Raw genomic sequence first — 23,833 nt, 5'->3', positions numbered from 1 at the left:
TAAATGTGTCTCCCTTGTGAGTTTCATGCTGTCTGCTTTGCAGGGCAAGACCAAGGGTGATGGAGGGAACCTGCGACCTACTGCAAAGGTGAAGACACGGGTGCCATGGATACCGCCTGGGAAGGCCTCCGTGCGGGATGCCTCTTACAAATGGGAGGTCTGACATGCTATTCACTCCTTTGATCTAATCTGTTGTTTTATCTCATTTCCACTAATGCAATGTATTCATACTGCACCTATTAAAGCAATATCTTATGAAAGCACTCATATCAAGACTTTCCTATCAACACTTTCTATAATATGCTGTAAAATGGATCAGAAGAATACATATAGCCAGAGTCTGTGGTCACTGAACCTGTCCATGTCTTAGGGGCCGACTCATTGTCTGGAGATCACACCATTACCTGAGCCCGAGACCTCCCACTCTCCCCTGCGATTGGCCGACCTGTCGTCAGAGGAGGAGGAAGTGCTGCATGGACGAATCAACCAGTATGAGAGGAAGATTGACAGCCTGATGACTGAGGTCAGCTCGTTGAAGAGTGAGGTCTGTCCCTCCCATTTAATTGTCCTTAGGACCGGTTCCACATGTTCCCCTAGTCCCTCACCCATTGATACATTGATTTATTTTCTAAGTGTGTGTTTGTGCGTGTGTGTATGTACATGCCTGTGTAGGTGGAGCTGCGGAGGAAGGAGCAGCTGCTGGAGCGCCAGTCGGAGAAGCTGAGCGCCTCCCGGCGGGTCATCGAGGAGCAGGAGGAGGAGCTCGCCGAGGTGGCCAAGGAGCTAGAGGTCACGGAGAGGGAAAACTCCCGCCTGCGCCACTCCATGGAGAAGATGTTGGAGGAGACCGACTGTACCAGCAGGTATGGCCCAGACAGACACACTTGAAGCCATAGTTAATTCAAATTGTATTTAATTTACTTTGTTTTCCTAACGTTCCAACTTCAACTTCTCATAGCTTTTTTTTTTCTTCCTGTATTTGAAAAAATATACATTTTATGAACAGTCTTAGTCAGAAAGTAGATAGGGCGACAGATACAGAGTGGCAGACAGAAAGGAAAGGCTTAGGTGGGATTCAAACCCTGTCGCCAGCAGGTAAGTGTAGTCAGGAGTCTGCAGCGCTAGCACTAGGCCAGACTCCAGTAAAACTTCTCATGACTGTAATGAGCCTTGATTCTCAGACGCCTTTAACCCATCAACAGTCCTAGCAGGCTGTCACACTATGGCCTATTTGGTCGTTTTTCATAAAATCTGATTATTGTCAGAAGTTGCAAATTAAGTTGTCAACAGCCCCCAGTGACTCATGCTAAATAATATAATTGTCCTACTTAATAATATACAGCGGTGCTAAATAAACGTGAAACTATAAAACATTATTTATCTTGTGCCCCTTATTCAAAATCTTCCATCCCTTTGCCTCTCTCCTGTTGCGTCTGCCATAACCCCCCTGTCCAGACTGGAGAGGTCTATGGAGTCGATGCAGCTGGAGAAGGACACTCTGCTCAAGAAGCTGATGGAGGCAGAGATGGACGGGACGGCCGCTGCCAGGCAGGTGTCAGCCCTGAGAGAGACCATCACCAAGATGAGGAGCTCCAGCACCAGTGTGAGTGTCGGCAGCGACAGGGTTGGGGGTCAATACCATTAAAATGCCAATTCACAGACCATTTGTTATTTCCAGAGATAATATCAATTAACTTCCTGAGTTGACTGAATTGAAATGGATTTGACCCCAACCACGCAAAGATACCAATATATTTCAAAATGCATATGGTAGGTGTAACCTCAAGGATATACAGTAGGTGTTGATATATGAAATGCTTTATTTTGGTTGGAAAAGAGGATGTCGGGGTCTGAGTCTTCTCTCCTGGCGCGTCAGAAGGAGCTGCTGCTCCAGAAACTGGAAACATTTGAGTCCACCAACCGCACTCTCCGCCACCTACTGAGGGAACAGCATGGACGTGAGGTACAGGTTCACCCTCCATGCCAGTAGAGGGCAGACTAACATAAAGCAGAGTAGAGCAACTCACTTTTATCCATAACACCGGCCTTGATTAGCAAAGTAAGCGACTTTCCTTATCCTGAACCCTAACCCTACTTGAACCCCTAAGTTTCAACAACTTCCAGGATGGTGAAAATGCAGACATGATGAATAACCATGGACGTTCGGAAGCAGCATGAGGCAGCAAGCCAATTAGAACTCACAATCTTATCATGTTGTGGCCTGAAATAAGAGCCTCTTATAGCTGCACTTTTACCTGTTGTGGTGGTGGTGGCAGTTTTTTTTATTTTTGAACAGATGGAATCCATGAGGATGTCAGAGCAGAAAGATGTACTTCTGAAGAGGCTGACGGACACAGAGGCAGAAAACTCGGTGTGTTTCTTTAAATAAGCCACTGTCAGTCAGCAAAATATTATGTGAATCATGAATCCCCAAAATGTCCTCTTCAAAATGGTTTGTGCTTATTGGATGGCTGATGAATAGAAGAAGGTTGTACTGACCTACATTTCTGTATCATTCCTCACACAGAATCTTGTTTTGAAACTTCAAGAGAAAGAGAGGGAGGTTAATCAACTGACTACACTTATGGACACTGAGAAGGTGAAATATAGTTGCAGTACTTTAGGCTACATCCCACACACTAACAGCGTGTTCAACAAATATAGAATTATTTGAATTTATTTGCTTTCTGTTGTTGTTCCAGGAGAATGCTAAGACCACAGGCGAGCTGTCTAAAGTACTGGAGTCTACTCGGGCCCATTTGCAGAGCCAGTTGCGCAGCAAAGAGGCAGACAACAACCGCCTTGCTGTGCAAATCAAGGTAGAGTGACATGTTATATGCTTCAATTTGGACACAATTCAACTTGCTCTGGAGCAGCTTAATTTTGCTATACTTATATACTTTGCCTGTGGCTCATTGTAAAAAAGTTATAAGATACAAATATGAGAAATAAGGTAATGGTGAGTTCTGGTTCCGGTGGCATACATTGAAACGTGTGCCATTTTTTTTAGCTTTCTTTTGCAAATTACTCTGAATTAACAGACTTATTTCCTAAAACATGTCAACACCGAACCTTAATATTAAGGTGTGGGACATTCATTGTGTGTCAAGAAATAATTAGCTGGTCTATTACACTCCAGCTGCTAGAATTTTCCCTTCCACAATTCAACTGTGGGAACATGGCGGCTCTCAACAGCAGACAACAGAAGGAGCTGGCCGCTACTATACAAGAGATTGTTCATGAGGAGATTACCTCTGCCCTTGATTTACAATTAAAACCGGTAAATGAATAATTGGCAGTGCTCACTGCTAAAATGGATACCTATTCAACTAAAGTGGAAAGTCTGGAGAAGACAGCCAATGCGACAGAGGTGTGACTCCATGACCTGGAAACAGCACGCGCTAAGTTGGAAGGGATAATCAAACTCTTAAAAGATCAAACGGAATCACTCAACTCATTCCCGTAAATTCAATGTGTGGGTCATAGGACTTGAAACTGGTGTGGAAGCGGGCAACCCAACTTCCTTCATGAGCAATCTTTTCTATGAACTGTTTGGGCAGGAGAAGCTGGGTCCCATTCTGCTGATTTACATTGCACACCACACGGGTCAACTCCGCAACGGCTCTCGCTGGAGGAATGTACGGATCCAAAGCTTTGAAGTCAAGTAGCGAATTGTTCACCTTGCAGTGGAATCCGGGGGTCTGACCTATGCAGGGAAGAGGATCAGCATCTACCTAGACCTGAGTGCCGAACTGCTAAAACAGAGGGAGACCTACAACGACGTGAGATACCAGCTACGCAAGCTAAACCTGAGATGCGGTTTCATCCACCCGTAAAAACTCATCTTGACCTTCCAGAACACAACACACACGTTTTCCTCTGCCAAGGAAGCTCAAGACTTCGAGAAGCACATCAAACCCAACACACAAGGGGACAAGCTGACAGATGGAACCCCATAACTGGCTCATTATTCAGGTATGCTATCAATAGCCTATGGCTATGATGCTGCCCTCAGCATAAGACATTGAGGACACCCCTCATGTTTGGGTACAAGGAGCAATATTACTATTATTGCTGAGCATTGAACTTGTTATAATTATATTGCCTATGGTCCAGGACATTATTTACACAGTGGTGATAACATGCCAATTAATGAACAATGGACGATATACAGTGGGGGAAAAAAGTATTTAGTCAGCCACCAATTGTGCAAGTTCTCCCACTTAAAAAGATGAGAGAGGCCTGTAATTTTCATCATAGGTACACGTCAACTATGACAGACAAATTGAGGAAAAAAAATCCAGAAAATCACATTGTAGGATTTTTAATGAATTTATTTGCAAATTATGGTGGAAAATAAGTATTTGGTCACCTACAAACAAGCAAGATTTCTGGCTCTCACAGACCTGTAACTTCTTCTTTAAGAGGCTCCTCTGTCCTCCACTCGTTACCTGTATTAATGGCACCTGTTTGAACTTGTTATCAGTATAAAAGACACCTGTCCACAACCTCAAACAGTCACACTCCAAACTCCACTATGGCCAAGACCAAAGAGCTGTCAAAGGACACCAGAAACAAAATTGTAGACCTGCACCAGGCTGGGGAAGACTGAACCTGCAATAGGTAAGCAGCTTGGTTTGAAGAAATCAACTGTGGGAGCAATTATTAGGAAATGGAAGACATACAAGACCACTGATAATCTCCCTCGATCTGGGGCTCCACGCAAGATCTCACCCCGTGGGGTCAAAATGATCACAAGAACGGTGAGCAAAAATCCCAGAACCACACGGGGGGACCTAGTGAATGACCTGCAGAGAGCTGGGACCAAAGTAACAAAGCCTACCATCAGTAACACACTACGCCGCCAGGGACTCAAATCCTGCAGTGCCAGACGTGTCCCCCTGCTTAAGCCAGTACATGTCCAGGCCCGTCTGAAGTTTGCTAGAGTGCATTTGGATGATCCAGAAGAGGATTGGGAGAATGTCATATAGTCAGATGAAACCAAAATAGAACTTTTTGGTAAAAACTCAACTCGTCGTGTTTGGAGGACAAAGAATGCGGAGTTGCATCCAAAGAACACCATACCTACTGTGAAGCATGGGGGTGGAAACATCATGCTTTGGGGCTGTTTTTCTGCAAAGGGACCAGGACGACTGATCCGTGTAAAGGAAAGAATGAATGGGGCCATGTATCGTGAGATTTTGAGTGAAAACCTCCTTCCATCAGCAAGGGCATTGAAGATGAAACGTGGCTGGGTCTTTCAGCATGACAATGATCCCAAACACACCGCCCGGGCAACGAAGGAGTGGCTTCGTAAGAAGCATTTCAAGGTCCTGGAGTGGCCTAGCCAGTCTCCAGATCTCAACCCCATAGAAAATCTTTGGAGGGAGTTGAAAGTCCGTGTTGCCCAGCGACAGCCCCAAAACATCACTGCTCTAGAGGAGATCTGCATGGAGGAATGGGCCAAAATACCAGCAACAGTGTGTGAAAACCTTGTGAAGACTTACAGAAAACGTTTGACCTGTGTCATTGCCAACAAAGGGTATATGACAAAGTATTGAGAAACTTTTGTTATTGACAAAATACTTATTTTCCACCATAATTTGCAAATAAATTCATTAAAAATCCTACAATGTGATTTTCAGGATTTTTTTTTCTCATTTTGTCTGTCATAGTTGACATGTACCTATGATGAAAATTACGGGCCTCTCATCTTTTTACGTGGGAGAACTTGCACAATTGGTGGCTGACTAAATACTTTTTTTCCCCCCACTGTATGGATCCTACAGCTATCCTCCTATTAGCAGGGAAGTGGGGGGAAAGGGGAACAATTTATAGAGAGGGTCTATTGGATGGGGAGTGACCAATGGGTGGGTTTCGCTGTGGGTCCTGCTTTCTATTTTACATCCTTGGGCTTATCAACACAAAATATAACAATTAAATTTTAGAAAAACAATGGCAACTCTAGCTATTCTCTCGTGGAATTTGAAAGGTCTTAATAATCCTATCAAGCGTTCCAGCTGTCTAGATATTCTAGCAAGAAACCATATTAATATAAAGGACACACATAGAATAGAGAAGCATTTGTACAAACTGGCTGATTTTTCATCAGCCCCAAACAAAACTAAGGGTGTAATCATAATGATACATAAGAAACTCAAAATCACCATCCTTGGTAAAGGAGAAGACCAAGAAGGCAGAATCACTTTCCTTAAATGTATCCATAATGGGAAGAAAATTTCCTTTATTCATGTGTACGCTCCAAATTTATATGATCCTACATTTTCTGATTCTCTGGACAGCATATTGTTAGAATTAAATGAATTCCAACTGGTTATTGGGACAGACATGAATGCCATTCTGGACATGCAGGACAAATCTAATAAGACCAACTACAATCTACAGGCAACAAAGACTCCAACATATTCTCTCTGATTATAACATCATTGATTGTATGATGAGTTTCTGGTATGAAGAAGTGCAGGATGTAAGAGAAAGCAGGAGACACTCAGATGGAAGTTTGACTCTACATTTATTCAGTACTGGATCACATAATAAGATGAATGTGCTTTGCCTCTTATCATGTGACTGAATTACATAGACTCTCTCTCAGCCTATATAGTGCTCTTCCAGTCTACTTTTGTCTTATCCAGTTGCTAACCATAATTGAGTTGTCACTCAACTACGCCCATATCATTCCTTTCCTTGGTTTCGTGTGGCACACTAGTCATGACATTTCATCACGCACCATTCCTAAGATTAGCACCAGTGGCCCCCCAATCTATCTTGGCACACTGACCTTCTAGTACTCACTCGTGATACTACGAACACATGGCTTTCCTCGCTCTCTCATACAATTTACAATCTTTATAATATTGGATCAAACACTCTTCATATCATTGATGCTTGGCGAGCTCATAACCCTAAAGCTAAAGAGTACACTTTCTATTCAAACAGGCACAAAACATTATCCTAAATCGATTTTGTACTATTATCTACTCCTTCGACATATGAGCCTATCTGATCATCATGCTTATTACTGCCAGATACAAATGTCTAAATATCAATATCCACAAGATGGCTCTTTAATGTTTCCTTACTACAAAATCCTACTTTATGTGAACAATTTGAAACTGAATTGAGTGAATTCATAATGATTAACAAATGTTCTGTCGATGACGCCATCAAAGGTTTTATTAAAAACATTGCAACTGCATTTACATCTGGGCTGAATAAATCACAATTAAATAAGATATCAGAATTGGAAAAGTTGTTAACGACGTTAGAGCGTTCCCAACAAACACTTTTTTCAGACCAGGTAGCGACTACTCTCTTCAAAGTCAAGATAGAACAAAATCTATTAATAAGACAGAGAGCAGAATTTGCCATCCATCGAGTTGGACTCAACCATTACTTCCATGGTAATTGACCCAGTCATCTACTGGCCAACAAGCTTTGCTGTAATGATCAATTAGTGGATATTGCAACGAATCTGAATCAGGTAATAAACCAAAGATTCTCCCGTTTCTATAAAGAATTTTACACCTCTGATTGTAAATCCACACCAAGCCAGATCAAGTCCTTTTTAAAAGATAAAAGGACTGCTCTTCTCTCAACTGAGGAAGCCGGCTTGCTGAGAGCCCAAACCTCTCTCCATGAACTCAAAGGGGCATTGGATAACATGAATAAAGGCAAATCACCTGGTTGTGACGGTATTCCTCCTGAGGTCTATTTAAAATGTTGGAACCAATTAGGTCCACTGTTACTTGAAATGATTAACACAGTCGTTCACAAAGGTTAATTTGTAAGGGATGTAAATAAATACAGCACAGTTAACGTTTACATTTTTAAAAGGTAGCAGATATTAAACTATTTTCAAAAATTCTGTCATACTATCTCGAAATGTACTTACCCAAATTGGTACATCTGGACTAATGCGGGTTATCCTCATATATAACCTCTGTTGTCTATTACTGTACATATCTTACTTGCTTTATCAGAAACCAAAGCTCCTTGGCAGTTTTATCTCTCGATGCAGAAAAAGCTTTTGGTAGACTAGAATGGTCATATCTTTTGTTGGTTTTGGAACATATGGGACTTGGCTCCAATTTCATTAATATGATTAAAGTACTATATGCCAATCCCTCGGCCATAGTAATAACAAGCAATACCGGCTCTGTTCTGTTCAGACTAACTAGGAGTAGCAGGTAAGGTGATCCCATCTCACCTCTGCTATTTTTGTCTATGGAGACCCTGGCCCATGCAATTCAACAATCGAAAGAAATTATACCAATATCGCTCAATTCTACGGATCACGTCATCTCATTATATCCCAACGATATCTTTTATTTTTTATTTTTTTATTTTTATGGGGAACGATTGGGATTCCATAAGTAGAGATGGAGTCTTATATAAATAGGCCCGTTTAATTTTGCCTGGCTTGCCGTTCCAAATAAAATGCAATATTTTTTCTCCTATAATTAAAAAAACTGTTCGCTTGGCATAGGCAAGACCATAAGCAAATAGGTAAACTGGGATAATACTAAAGAGTTAATTAGGGGGATTCTTCCACAAATAGACAGGTATTTACCTTTCCATGGTAGCAAGATCTTATCTATTTTTGCTAACTTTCTATTAAAATGTATTGGAGTGAGATCATTTATTTCATTTGGGATATGTATTCCGAGTATATCCATTTTTACATTTACATTTTAGTCATTTAGCAGACGCTCTTATCCAGAGCGACTTACAGGAGCAATTAGGGTTAAGTGCCTTGCTTAAGGGCACATCGACAGATTTTTCACCTAGTCGGCTCGGGGATTAGAACCAGCGACCTTTCGGTTACTGGCACAACGCTCTTACCCACTAAGCTACCTGCCGCCCCACATCACCATCAGACCATTTTATTGGTAAACTACATGGTAATGTAAAGATTATATTTTTTAGTGATCCAATACGTAATATAGTACATGTATCATCATTTGGTTGTAATCCAGAGAGGTTAGAAAATGTATCTAGATCCTCTATGAGGCTGTGGAGGGATTCAAGGTGTGGATTTAAAAGAAAAATGGAATCATCAGCGTACAATGACACCTTTGTTTTTAAGCCCTGGATTTCTAATCCCTTGATATTATTGTTGGATCTGATTTTAATAGCTAACATTTCGATGGCCATGATAAATAGATATGCCGATAGTGGACAACCTTGTTTTACTCCTCTTGAAAGTTTAAAACTTTAGGAGAAATAGCCATTATTTACTATTTTACACCTAGCGTTACTATACATGATTTTAACCCATTTTATTAGAGATTCTCCAAAATTGAAATGCTCCAGGCATTTATATATAAACTCCAGTCGTACTTTATCAAATGCCTTTTCAAAGTCTGCTATGAATAGCAGGCCTGGTTTCTCAGATTTTTCATAGTGTTCTATCGTTTCCAGTACTTGCCTTATATTATCTCCAATGTATCGTCCATGTAAAACACCTGTCTGATTAGAATGAATAATGTCCGACAATACCTTTTTTATTCTATGTGCTATACATTTTGCTAGAATTTTTGCATCACAACACTGAAGTGAAAGGGGCCTCCAATTTTTTTAATGGACTGGATCTTTATATTTTCCACTTGTATCCTGTTTCAGTAATAATGAAATCAGACCTTCTTCATGAGTGTCTGATAATCTACCATTTACATAGGAGTGGTTAAAACATGCTAATAACGGTCCTCTGAGTATATCAAAAAAGGTTTGGTATACCTCGACTGGTATGCCATCTAACCCTGGAATTGTTCTGGACTTAAAGTATTTAATTGCATCCAGAAGTTCCTCCACTGTAATTTCACCTTCACATGAGTCTTTCTGTATGGCTGTTAATTTTGCATTATTAATAGAAAAGAAATCCCTACAATTAGCTTCAGTTAGAGGAGATGGAGGTGACTGAAACGAAAACATATGCTTAAAGTACTTTGCTTCCTCCTTCAAAATATAATTTGGTGAATCATGGGTGACTCCGTCATTTGTAACCTGTTTCATTACATTCTTTTTGGTAGCATTTCTATGTTGAAGATTAAAAAATAATTTTGTGCATTTTTCCCCATATTCCATCCAGTTTGCTTTATTCTTATAATATATTACACTTGATCTTTCTTGAATAAGTTTCTACATTTCTTTTTGTTTTTCCTCTAATTTAGTCTGAGCCTCTATGTGATACAGTTACACCGACGATATCTTACTTTATCTAGACAATGTATATCAATCTCTCCCAAACTCTTTGAAGATCATAGACAAATTCAGCTCCTTCTCAAGTTACAAAATAAATGTAACCAAATCTGCCCTAATGCCTCTCAAGACTCCATCTCTACTTATGGAATCCCAATAGTTTCCCATAAAAATGTTTTGGGAATAGATATATTTCCTTTCTTAGATAAATCCATTGCCAGAAACTTTAACAGAACGCTCAAATCAATTCAATCCGACCTCAGTAGATTGACTAACATTCCAGTTGCTTTAACCGGCAGAATATCTATTGTCAAAATGAAATTCGGAAAGTATTCAGACCCCTTGACTTTTTCACATTTTGTTACGTTACAGCCTTATTCTAAAATGATTTAAATAAATACAAAATCCTCATCAATCCACACATAATACCCCACAATGACAAAGCAAAAACAGGTTTTTAAGCCCTTTGCTATGAGACTCGAAATTGAGCTCAGGTGCATCCTGTTTCCATTGATCATCCTTGAGATGTTTCTACAAATTGATTTAAGTCCACCTGTGGTAAATTCAATTGATTGGACATGATTTGGAAAGGCACACACCTGTCTACATAAGGTCCCACGGTTGACAGTGCATGTCAGAGCAAAAACCAAGCCATGAGGTCGAAGGAATTGTCTGTAGAGCACCGAGACAGGATTGTGTCGAGGCACAGATCTGGGGAAGGGTACCAAAAAATTTCTGCAGCATTGAAGGTCCCCAAGAACACAGTGGCCTTCATCATTCTTAAATGGAAGAAGTTTGGAACCACCAAGACTCTTCCTAGAGCTGGCCGCCCGGCCAAACTGAGCAATCGGGGGAGAAGGGCCTTGGTCAGGGAGGTGACCAAGAACCCGATGGTCACTCTGACAGAGCTCCAGAGTTCCTCTGTGGAGATGGGAAAACCTTCAAGAAGGACAACCATCTCTGCAGCACTCCACCAATCAGGCCTTTATGGTAGAGTGGCCAGACGGAAGCCACACCTCAGTAAAAGGCACATGACAGCCCGCTTGCAGTTTGCCAAAAGGCACCTAAAGACTCTGACCATGAGAAACAAGATTCTCTGGTCTGATGAAACCAAGAAAGAACTCTTTGGCCTGAATGCCAAGCATCACTTCTGGAGGAAACCTGGCACCCTCCCTACAGTGAAGCATGGTGGTGGCAGCATCATGCTGTGGGGATGTTTTTCAACCACAGGGACTGGGAGACTAGTCAGGATCGAGGGAAAAATGAACGGAGCAAAGTACAGAGATCCTTGATGAAAACCTGCTCCAGAGCGCTCAGGACCTAAGACTGGGGTGAAGGTTCACATTCCAATAGGACAAAGACCCTAAGCACACAGCCAAGACAAAGGAGGAGTGGCTTTGGGGCAAATCTCTAAATGTCCTTGAGTGGCCCAGACTTGAACCTGATCGAACATCTCTGGAGAGACATGAAAATAGCTGTGCAGTGACGCTCCCCATCCTACCTGACAGAGCTTGAGAGGATCTGCAGAGAAGAATGGGAGAATCTCCCCAAATACAGGTGTGCCAAGCTTGTAGCGTCATACCCAAGAAGACTCAAGGCTGTAATCGCTGCCAAAGGTGCTTCAACAAAGTACTGAGTAAAGGGTCTGAATACTTATGTAAATGTGATATTTCAATGTTTTATTTTAAATACATTTCTAAAAACCAGTTTTTGCTTTGTCATTATGGGGTATTGTGTGTAGATTGATGAGGGGGGAAAACTATTTAATCAATTTCAGAATAAGGCTGTAAGGTAACAAAATGTGGAAAAAGTCAAGGGGTCTGAATACATTTTACATTTACGTCATTTAGCAGACGCTCTTATCCAGAGCGACTTACAGTTAGTGAATGCATACATGTTTTTTTTATTTTTATTCATACTGGCCCCCCGTGGGAAACGAATCCACATCCCTGCCGGCCAAACCCTCCCCTACCTTGGACGACGCTGGACCAATTGTGCGCCGCCCATGGGTCTCCCGGTCGCGGCCGGCTGCGACAGAGCCTGGACTCGAACCAGGATCTCTAGTGGCACAGCTAGCACTGCGATGCAGTGCCTTAGACCACTGCGCCACTCGGGAGTATATACTTTCCGAATGCCCTGTATTTCCATTGCTGAATTTCTGTATTCTTGTCTCCCCCTTCTGGTTATTGGGAAAAAATCCATAGTGTGGTTTCGAAATTTATATGGCAAAGTAAGCGATCCCGGATAAAATGAACAAACTTACAAAGATGTAGGAGGACTATCCGTACCAAACTTTAAATTGCATTTCCAGGCACTAGAATTTTGTCCCATCCTAAATTGGTTTTGACATGATTCTACCGCCCCCTGCTGAGTATAGCGATAAATATGGCGTTTCCTATTGCCCTGGAAGAGGTGGTCTTCACTGATATATGCCTTAAACAATGTAAACTATGCTTTGTTCCTATTATTGCTCACACAATCTCTATTTGGCTTAAACATTTAAAAATACTTAACTGGGAATCAAAATGGCATGCCCATACTCCAATATTTCACAATAATGCCTTCCAGTCTGGATGCCTTTTGCATCCCCCCAATGGTCCAAATGTGGAATCCGTATCCTTGCCAATATCATGGACAGCAGTGGAAGCTGCTGGGGGGATGACGGCTCATAATAATGGCCGGAATGGAGTACATGGAATGGTATCAAACAGCAGCCTCCACTGATGGACAGTAATGGTTTGAGAACATTTCAAGGTTTGAAAGACACATTCAGTACACATTACCAGGCAACTCCTTTTTTCTATACTTACAATTTAGGTCAGCTATGCTGGCCTATGGAGTCCCTTGGGAAGCCCAACTACGGAACCATCCAATGATGGGATTTATAAATACATTTTCTGGGCTCCCAAAAGGACTAATCTCTATAAATAAATATGACCTTGGCATCCTGTAATCCGAACCATCTACTTATACATTTTAAGTTTGTTCACAGACTGTATTTAACACCAAGGAAACGTTTTACGAAAACTCCCAACTGTTCACTGTGTCCCATAAATCAGGTAGGCACATTCCTTCATATGATGTAGGAGTGCCCTGCAGTTAAATGCTTCTGGGACAAAGTTACAAAATTCCTTTCGAAGTGCATGAATATACAGTTGAAGTCGGAAGTTTACATACACTTAGGTTGGAGTCATTAAAACTAATTTTTCAACCACTCCACACATTTCTTGTTAACGAACTATAGTTTTGGCAAGTCGGTTAGGACATCTACTTTGTGCATGACAAGTAATTTTTCCAACAATTGTTTACAGACAGATTATTTCACTTATAATTCACTGTATCACAATTCCAGTGGCTCAGAAGTTTACATACACTAAGTTAACTGTGCCTTTAAACAGCTTGGAAAATTCCAGAAAATGATGTCATGGCTTTAGAAGCTTCTGATAGGCTAATTGACATCATTTGTGTCAATTGGAGGTGTACATGTGGATGTATTTCAAGGCCTACCTTCAAACTCAGTGCCTCTTTGCATTGTCATCATGGAAAAATCAAAAAGAAATCAGCCAAGACCTCAGAAAAAAAATGGTAGACCTCCACAAGTCTGGTTCATCCTTGGGAGCAATTTCCAAATACCTGAAGGTACCGCGTTCATCTGTACAAACAATAGTACGCAAGTGTAAACACCATGGGACCACGCAGCTGTCATACTGCTCAGGAAGGAGACGTGTTCTGTCTCTTAGAGATTAACGTACTTTGGTGCGAAAAGTGCAAATCAATCCCAGAACAACAGCAAAGGACCTTGTGAAGATGCTGGAGGAAACAGGTACAAAAGTATCTATATCCACAGTAAAACGAGTCCTATATCAACATAACCTGAAAGGCCGCTCAGCAAGGAAGAAGCCACTGCTCCAAAACCGCCATAAAAAAGCCAGACTATGGTTTGCAACTGCACATGGGGACAAAGATCATACTTTTTGGAGAAATGTCCTCTGGTCTGATTAAACAAAAATAGAACTGTTTGGCCATAACGTCCATCGTTATTTTTGGAGGAAAAAGGGGTCAACTTACAAGTCGAAGAACACCATCCCAAACGTGAAGCACGGGGGTGGCAGCATCATGCTGTGGGGGTGCTTTGCTGCAGGAGGGACTGGTGCACTTCACAAAATAGATGGCATCATGAGGAAGGAAAATTATGTGGATATATTGAAGCAACATCTCAAGACATCAGTCAGGAAGTTAAAGCTTGGTCGCAAATGGGTCTTCCAAATGAACAATGACCCCAAGCATACTTCCAAAGTTGTGGCAAAATGGCTTAAGGACAACAAAGTCAAGGTATTGGAGTGGCCATCACAAAGCCCTGACCTCAATCCTATAGAAAATGTGTGGGCAGAACTGAAAAAGTGTTTGCGGGCAAGGAGGCCTACAAACCTGACTCAGTTACACCAGCTCTGTCAGGAGGAACGGGCCAAAATTCACCCAACTTATTGTGGGAAGCTTGTGGAAGGCTACCCAAAATGTTTGACCCAAGTTAAACAATTTAAAGGCAATGCTACAGAATACTAATTGAGTGTATGTAAACTTCTGACCCACTGGGAATGCGATGAAAGAAATAAAAAGCTGAAATAAATCCTTCTCTGCACTATTATTCGGACATTTCACATTCTTAAAATAAAGTGGTGATCCTAACTGACCTAAGACAGGGAATTTTTACTAGGATAAAATGTCAGGAATTGTGAAAAACTGAGTTTAAATGTATTTGGCTAAGGTGTATGTAAACTTCCGACTTCAACTGTAAATATTCAGTGCTTTGCATCTACTATGTTACTTAACGATGATAGCTCCTTGAATCTCACAATAAATCATAGAGACAATTACTGTTGCCAGGTAGCACTGCCGCAAAAAATATGTTGGCTCTTAGATGGCAATCATCTCATTCTCTCCCAATTCGCCAGTGGATACCGTTACTATTAGAAGTTACAATATTAGAATGTCGACAGCGAGAATGAATGTCAAAAAACTATTGAGGCCGGAAAAAATACACTTGACTATGTAAAGAATAATCTCAGCTAAAGCCCAACACATACAAATAAACAATCTATGAAGCCCAAAAATACAAACAAAGTATACAGTATGTAGCTATTTTCATTATTATTATAATTTTTGCTTTCAGGCCCAAGGGTAAGGGGTACTGGGGGGGATGGCCTCCTGTAGCTCAGTTGGTAGAGCATGGCGCTTGCAAAGCCAGGGTTGTGGGTTCGATTCCCACGGGGGGCCAGTATGAAAAATTTATGCACTCACTAACTGTAAGTCGCTCTGGATAAGAGCGTCTGCTAAATGACTAAAATGTAAATGAGTGGAAAACATGGTTTCCAGGTGGGGTGGGTGGGTAGGTGGTTGTAGGGGAGACATATTGGATGGGTGGGGTTGGGGGTAGGAGGTTGGTGGTTGGTGGTGGAGGCTACAAACAAAATGTCTTCCTGTTTTTTATCCACTCCTTTCTGATTGGTCCAGAACTTGGAGCGTGCGGCCAACCAGCAGCAGGGAGAGATGGATCACTTGCTGGAGCAGCTGCAGGGTCTGAAACTTCAGGCGGAGTCCGACAAAGAGGCCCTGAAGAGGGCTACGCGGGCCCAGAAACACCGGGCGGAGCGCAGCGAAGACACCGCCGGGCAGCTCAGCGCCCAGCTACTGGACATGGTAGGTGGAAGAGGGGAGATGGTGACCTACCTCTTAGAACAGGTCTAGGATCAGTTCTGTCTAATCCTTATTATTAAGCGGTGGAAAAAAGGTACAAAAACTGACCTTTGGATCAGGGTTGTTTCACCTCAAAAAGCAAAAGAAAGAGGATTTCGACACCGACCATCTCAGATTTTTCTGAAATCATTTCTGTTAGAAACAGATAAGATTAGCATTCTTGCAACATAATTTTGTTGAAATATAATTTGATCTCTGAGAAATTAAGATAATTGATTGCATCCAAATGGGCAATTTTAATGTATAGAATTCATATAATATTCAATAAATATACAGTGCATTCTGAAAGTTTTTTTATTTTTTTATTTTGTATAACATTTACATAAGTATTCAGACCCTTTACTCAGTACTTTGATGAAGCACCTTTGGCAGCGATTACAGCCTCGAGTCTTCTTGGGTATGACGCTACAAGCTTGGCACACCTGTATTTGGGGAGTTTCTCCCATTCTTCTCTGCAGATCCTCTCAAACTCTGTCAGGTTGGAAGGAGAGCGTCGCTGTACAGCTATTTTCAGGTCTCTCCAGAGATATTCAATCGGGTTCAAGTCCGGGCTCTGGCTGGGCCACTCAATGACATTCAGAGACTTGTCCCGTAGCCACCTGCGTTGTCTTGGCTGTGTGCTTAGTGTTGTTGTCCTGTTGGAAGGTGAACCTTTGCCCCAGTCTGAGGTCCTGAGAGCTCTGGAACAGGTTTTCATCAACGATCTCTCTTTACTTTCCTCTGTTCATCTTTCCCTCGATCCTGACAAGTCTCCTAGTCCCTGCCGCTGAAAAACATCCTCACAGCATGATGCTGCCACCACCAATCCGTAGGGATTGTGCCAGGTTCCCTCCAGACGTGACGCCTGGCATTCAGGACAAAGAGTTCAATCTTGGTTTCGTCAGACCAGAGAATCTTGTTTCTCATGGCCTGAGAGTCCTTTAGGTGCCTTTTGGCAAACTGAAAGCGGACTGTCATGTGCCTTTTACCGAGGAGTGGCTTCCGTCTGGCCACTCTACCATAAAGGCCTGATTGGTGGAGTGCTGCAGAGATGGTTGTCCTTCTGGAAGGTTCTCCCATCTCCACAGAGGAACTCTGAAGCTCTGTCAGAGTGACCATCGGGTTCTTGGTCACCTCCCTAACCAAGGCCCTTCTCCCCCGTTTGCTTAGTTTTGCCGGGCGGCCAGCTCTAGGAAGAGTCTTAGTGGTTCCAAACTTCTTCCATTTAAGAATGATGGAGGCCAATGTGTTCTTTGGACCTTTGAAACTCCCAAATACAGGTGTGCCAAGCTTGTAATCACTGCCAAAGTTGCTTCAACAAAGTACTGAGTAAAGGGTCTGAATACTTATGTAAATGTGATATTTCAGTGTTTTTTATTTTTAATAAATTATGGGATATTGTGTGTAGCTGGATGAGGAAAAATCAATTTAATCTATTTCAGAATAAGGCTGTAACGTAACAAAATGTGGAAAAAGTCAAGGGGTCTGAATACTTTCCGAATGCACTGTAGGTACCATTGACTTGCATGGGTTGCTGTCATCTTGTCCATAGACTGTTTACAGGGTAAGGAAACCAATATGTCATTTTGTAATTTGGGTGAATTATCCCTTTAACAGATCAAATCAAATGTTATTGGTCGCATACACATATTTAGCAGATGTTATTGCGGTTGTAGCGATATGCTTGTAATGCTTGGGGAGGTTGGGGGATTATACCTTTTTTTGTATCACCTAATAGCAGGAACACCACCATCTAGTGGTCAGAACCTGGTAATATCAGGATGTAGGCTGGGACATCAACCTAACAACTTCAATGACTAATTTCTCTGAACAGGGGGACAAAATCACTAAATTCACTGAGAATGCATTACATAGGATGAAGAAACAATACGCCAAGCCGCAGCTCCATACTACTTGTCAGACATAGAGAAGTGATACTGTATACTTGTTGTTAGGTTGGGATTGGCGTGGGTGGCTTTTGACAATTTATTTTGTCCAAAATTGGATGTTGGGTATTATATTTATTGAACGTTATCCTATACATTAATATGGCCAACTAGCTTAATTTCACTTAGATCAAATTATATTTCAACAAAACAATGTTGCAGGAATGCTAATCTTATCTGTTTTTACACTGAACAAAAGTATAAATACAACATGTAAAGTATTGATTCCATGTTTCATGAGCTGAAATAAAAGATCCCAGAAATTTTCCAAACCACACCAGCCCAGGACCTCCACATCCGGCTTCTTCACCTGCGGGATCGTCTGAGACCAACCACCCATACAGCTGATGAAACTGTGGGTTTGCACAACCGAAGAATTTCTGCTAAAACTGTCAGAAACCGTCTCAGGGAAGCTCATCTGTGTGTTCGTCGTCCTCACCAGGGTCTTGATCTGACTGCAGTTCTGCGTCGCAAATGACTTCAGTTGGCAAATGCTCACCTTCGATGGCCACTGGCAGGCTGGAGAAGTGTGCTCTTCACGGATTAGTCTCGGTTTCAACTGTTGTGTGGGCGAGCGGTTTTCTGATGAACAGACTGCCCCATGGTGGTGGTGGGGTTATGGTATGGGCAGGCATAAGCTACAGACAACGAACACAATTGCATTTTATCAATAGCAATTTGAATGCACAAAGATACCGTGACCAGACCCATTGTCGTGCCATTCATCCGCCGCCATCACCTAATGTTTCAGCATGATAATGCATGGCCCCATGTCACAAGGATCTGTACACAATCTGTATTCCAAGTCATGTGAAATCCATAGATTAGGGACTAATGAATTTATTTTAATTGACTGATTTCCTTATATGAAATGTAACTCAGTAAAATCTTTGAAATTGTTGCATTTATATTTTTGTTCAGTGTAACTACAGAAACGATTTCAGAACAATCTGAGATGGTGGGTGTCATGGCTTGCTTAAATGATATGGAACAAACCCATCAATGCTTAGGAACAAGATGTCCCACAGAAGAACTGCTTGATGATTAGTCGAATTACGTTTGTTAGTAATGGGCTAGAACTACAGCCAGATGTACCATGCAGTTCTCCAGGACCAGGATTAAATACTTTTCAAATATATTGGATGATGTTGCTACCTACACAGGAGAACCAGATGGTAGAGGCCCTATCAGCAGCAGAGAACTGGCGTGGTCGCCACGCCCAGGAAATGAAGGACAAGGCTCAGCTAGAGATGGAGGTCTCAGTCCTCAACAGGTGAGAGAAAGAGAGTCGCTTCAGTTTTTCTCAGAATAAGAGGGAACACAGCATCAAGAACAATCATGAATATGGTCAAATTGTACATTTATGGTCTAAGCTAAAGCCCAGCTGACATAAAAACCTTTTATAATCCAATTTTTATCATCCTGACCATACCCTGTGTGTGCAGCCGAGTGTCAGACCTGACAGGGCAGCTCCATGGGACAGAGGACAAGGCCCGGGCTGAGAGAGAGGGGCTCCTGGACCGCCTGCACAGCCTCACCACAGAGGGCACCCACGCCAAGCTAGAGAACCAGAGCCTCAAGGTCAGTGGTGACAATGGACTAACACTTGGAATTATTAGGCCAGTTTTCCCAGACACAGATACATTTTAGTTGGACTAAAAATCACTTTGAATGGATATTCTTCATTGAGCATACTGGAGTAGGCTTACTCTGTGTCTGGGAAACCATCCCATTATGTGGTCCTTTCTTCATTTACAAGAATTACATTTGTACCCGGTACCAAATAGGTTGGTTCTGGTTGCAGTACATTACAAAGATTTGAAAGTAATTAATTATCCATAGATTTAGCCGACCAGATATTGGATCGCTTTATTGCATCATAACATGGATTTGTGGTCAGATTATTCTGGACACACACACACACACAGTTCTGTACTGTAGGCTGACAGGCATATGTTCCCCTCTTTCAGGCCATGTTGTCTGCAGTGGAGGAGAAGCTGGCTCTGTCCCAGTCAGAGGTACAACACGTCAAAGCCTCTGTGAAGCAATACGAGAGCCTAGTAGACAGCTACAAGACCCAGGTAAGTACACACACAGGTATGCACACACGTTGTACCCACATACAGACTCTTAATGTGCCGAAAGGAGAATGTGTTTTCTGTGTAATGCTACCCATTACCCACCACCCAGGTGGTGAAGACAAGGGCGGAGGCGGACGAGTGCTGTGCCAGGCTGGGACAAGCAGAGCGAGAGGCGCGGCAGGTCCGGGACCAGCTGGAGAGCGAAGTGGAGGTGGTGCGCAGGGAGCTGCTGGGCCGGCTGACGGAGCTAGAGCCTCTTCCTGAGGCACTGCGGCGTTCTGAGGTCCTACTGGAAGAAGCTCAGGACAGAGAACACGCCCAGGAGAGATGTAACACTGAGCTGAGTACCACCCTGGCTGACCTGCGCATGAAGGTGTGGGGGTTGGGGGGAATGTTTGGGTGGGGTGGGGTGTGGGGAAAGTGTTTGTGTGTGTGTGGGGGGGTATGTGTGCTGTACACAAAATGTGATGGTATGCACATCTTCCAAACTGTGGCTTTATCAATTTAATAATATGATAATAATAGTACAATGGTTGATATTTTGTGTCTAGGTCGAACAGCAGGGCAGCCAGGTGGAGCTGGTGAGACAGAAAAACTCGGTCCTGTTGGAGGAGAACAAACAGCTGCAACACCGTGTGGAGAGTCTGGAGAGGTCAGACGGTTGCGGCCATTCCAGAGCCAATATCATAGCACACTGAACAGTAAACACACGCACAGTGTGTGTGTGTGTGTGTGTGTGTGTGTGTGTGCGTATGTAGTATAAAACATAATATATACAGACTCTTTTATCCAATTTACAGTACAGTGAGCTCATACATTGTTAGTTTGTGGCCTGGCGGATACGTGACCCCCTGTGTGTGTCTTATGTATACCGTGTTTGTGTGGTGTGTGTATGGGTGAACATACCTGGGTCTTATAGCCCATCCCTCCTTCCCATCCCATCTCTCCCTTACAGGAAGCTAGAGGAGGCCACTTGTCAGAACAGGGACCTGGTGGGGGTGATCACCAAGCGGGAGGAGACCATCCATGGCAACCAGCTCCGGCTGGAGGAGAAGTCCCGCGAGTGCATGCACCTGACCCGCCAGCTGGAGGAGGCCTTGGATGACGCCCGACGCCAGGTCTGTCTGGGCCCTCAAGGCATGGGGAGAAGGGGGGCTGGGGATTGGCTACCTGGGGAATAGCTGGGTGGGAAATTGAGATGCGAGTATTGAATTGAGTGATTTGGTTGTTTTAAGTTTTAGCACTGTGAATACTCACAGAACAACATTAGTTTACACTGACTTTGTCATTTTCTTCCCTGTCAGTTGCTCTGTCTGATGGAGTATCTCAGTCCTGGTGTATAGGTGGTCCTCTGTAGCTCAGTTGGTAGAGCATGGCGCTTGCAACTCCTGGATAGTGGGTTCAATACCCAGGACCACCCATACATAAAATGTATGCACGCATGACTGTAAGTCACTTTGGATAAAAGTGTCTGCTAAATGGCATATTATTATTATTGTATTAGGTGTCCCAGACCCGGGAGCGTGCGGTCACGAAAGAGCGCTCCACCCAGTCCAAGGTGGTGGAACTGGAGACCCAGCTAAGCAGGACCGCCACAGAACTCACCACCCTCCGCCGCAGCAAAGAGGAGGTGAGGGGGAGTGTTTTAGAAATACACATCTCTAGCGTAAACTCTGATTATAAAATCTCCGATCATCTCTAAACCTATTGCGGTCAAAGACATAGTGAATCAAACCAATACTCATCTTGGCACACACACTTTAGAAATCAAAGAATATTTCATTTTAATAATAGCATTGATGATGCTGTGGTGTGTCTGTCTACCTGTCTGCGCCTCCCTCAGGCGGAGCGGCGGTACCAGTCCCGTCTTCAGGATGTGAAGGATCGTCTGGAGCAGTCGGACAGCACCAACAGGAGTCTGCAGAACTACGTCCAGTTCCTCAAAGCCTCTTACGCCAACGTGTTCGGAGACTCGGCCCTCACCAGCACTCTGCGGGCCCCTTCTCCCATCTGAGGGGACCCAAAGATTCTCTCAGAACACACACCTACAATTATGCACGCACGCACACACATACATAAACACAAACACACACCATTTGAGGGAACTCTCCCCAAAGATTCTCTTCGATCACACACATATTTATCCAGGTCTATACTCAGAGTGCTCGTTTCATCTATATTCAATGTTGATTTTGAGGGTGTATATGTTACAATTATACAATATATCAATATATATAATATCAATATGGTTACAATGTATCACATGTTTCAAGAAAGTGTTGTCTGAAGACATCAATACTTTACACAGACTTTACTTCCAGCTTGTCTGCATTAATTGTTACAGTTGTCCTATAGTCGTTCACGTCCTTCTGACTCCATTATGTTTTCACCTCTACTGTTAATGATGTCTCAGCATACTGTATCATTCTGTACTGTACCCTACTGTACAACAGCATGTAGCCACCCACCTAACAAATGTAATGTACCAAACCATAGCTGTCCAACAACCTTGTCGCATTAGTGTTATATATAGCTTGTCTATTTTTCATCTTATCATATTACGGAATTGTTCCAATGGTGCTATGATTGGTTAGCCTAGTCCCAGATCTGTTTGTGCTATCATGTCAACTCCTTGTCATGTTTGGCATGACAAGGAGTGGCTTGATGGCACAAACAGACTGGTACCCAGGCTAATGATTGGTGCTATCTGCTAAACAAGGCCATATCAATGAAACCAATGATTTAGTTTGGGTTGTTTGCTGTTTATTTGTGTCAGTATCTGTCTAAAATGTGATACCCATGAGAAGAATCAACAGTGAAGGAGTTGTGCTCTTGTCAATAATTTACATATTTGTGCTTTAACTATGAAATAGGAGATATATTTGTAATTACCATTTTATATACCTTGAAAGTGTATTGAGTTGCAATAAAGCAATTTGATAGGTCATCAAGAATATTCTTCCTCTATTTCTTTCTGGTTATAGCCTACACTCTTTTAGTGTCATCATCCACTTGAATATAGATAAAAGGCAAGGAAATTTGTCAAATGTATAATTTCTTTGTGAAATATTGTACAAAAAAGCTAAGATTACTATAGTATTCAAGAGTATTATGCATGGTATTTGTTATGCACGAATGCATGGAATTGAATGTATATTTTCATTATGACAGACGCCTGTCATAAGACTGTGGACCTGTTCAACATCGACTGCATTGCAGTCAACTACAAATCACCTTGCATAAAATAACTACCCATTTCTCGCCACTCACACTAGTCCCAACATCACATCCTCCGGTTCCAGACCCAAATCAAGTAGCTGGCCTGAGGTCACACAACATTTGGTTCTTCTGGGTTGCAGAGATTACCTAACTCGATGTCTCTTAAAGCCAATTTATGCTTGATCCGAAAATGTGGTCTGAGGCTACGTACAGTTGAAGTCGGAAGTTCACATACACTTAGGTTGGAGTCATTAAAACTCGTTTTTCAACCACTCCACACATTTCTTGTTAACAAACTATCGTTTTGGCAAGTCGGTTAGGACATCTACTTCGTGCATGACAAGTAATTTTTCCAACAATTGTTTACAGACAGATTATTTCACTTATTCACTGTATCACAATTCCAGTGGGTCAGAAGTTTAAATACACTAAGTTGACTGTGCCTTTAAACAGCTTGGAAAATTCCAGAAAATGATGTCATGGCTTTAGAAGCTTCTGATAGGCTAATTGACATCATTTGAGTCAATTGGAGGTGTACCTGTGGATGTATTTCAAGGCCTACCTTCAAACTCAGTGCCTCTTTGCTTGACATCATGTGAAAATCAAAAGAAATCAGCCAAGACCTCAGAAAAATAG

At 42.4% G+C, this 23,833-nt stretch overlaps 1 protein-coding gene across 3 annotated transcripts in view; it reads left to right on the top strand.

Annotated features, from left to right (window-relative positions):
* The window catches only part of LOC121541423 (outer dense fiber protein 2-like), a 32,547-nt gene extending 9,629 nt beyond the window's left edge, over window positions 1-22,918 (top strand). For 2 of the 3 annotated variants that reach the window (XM_045208007.1, XM_041850420.2), the window contains 17 exons: window positions 44-157; window positions 371-544; window positions 673-863; window positions 1,456-1,603; window positions 1,838-1,963; window positions 2,297-2,371; window positions 2,528-2,599; window positions 2,703-2,819; window positions 15,730-15,915; window positions 19,061-19,170; window positions 19,343-19,478; window positions 19,868-19,978; window positions 20,088-20,351; window positions 20,530-20,630; window positions 20,934-21,096; window positions 21,483-21,608; window positions 21,822-22,918. In XM_045208007.1, the coding sequence (XP_045063942.1) occupies window positions 44-157; window positions 371-544; window positions 673-863; window positions 1,456-1,603; window positions 1,838-1,963; window positions 2,297-2,371; window positions 2,528-2,599; window positions 2,703-2,819; window positions 15,730-15,915; window positions 19,061-19,170; window positions 19,343-19,478; window positions 19,868-19,978; window positions 20,088-20,351; window positions 20,530-20,630; window positions 20,934-21,096; window positions 21,483-21,608; window positions 21,822-21,992 (2,385 nt within the window). In that variant the 3' untranslated portion in view covers window positions 21,993-22,918. The remainder of the gene's footprint in view (window positions 1-43; window positions 158-370; window positions 545-672; window positions 864-1,455; window positions 1,604-1,837; window positions 1,964-2,296; window positions 2,372-2,527; window positions 2,600-2,702; window positions 2,820-15,729; window positions 15,916-19,060; window positions 19,171-19,342; window positions 19,479-19,867; window positions 19,979-20,087; window positions 20,352-20,529; window positions 20,631-20,933; window positions 21,097-21,482; window positions 21,609-21,821) is intronic. The other variant, XM_045208006.1, reaches the window with a different exon arrangement.
* The last annotated feature ends 915 nt before the right edge of the window (window positions 22,919-23,833 follow it).

This window comes from Coregonus clupeaformis, chromosome 27 (assembly GCF_020615455.1).
Source record: "Coregonus clupeaformis isolate EN_2021a chromosome 27, ASM2061545v1, whole genome shotgun sequence".
In the NCBI taxonomy this organism is placed as follows: domain Eukaryota; kingdom Metazoa; phylum Chordata; class Actinopteri; order Salmoniformes; family Salmonidae; genus Coregonus; species Coregonus clupeaformis.
The sequence above is the reverse complement of the archived record's forward strand: the minus strand, read 5'-3'. Positions and strand labels throughout refer to the sequence as shown.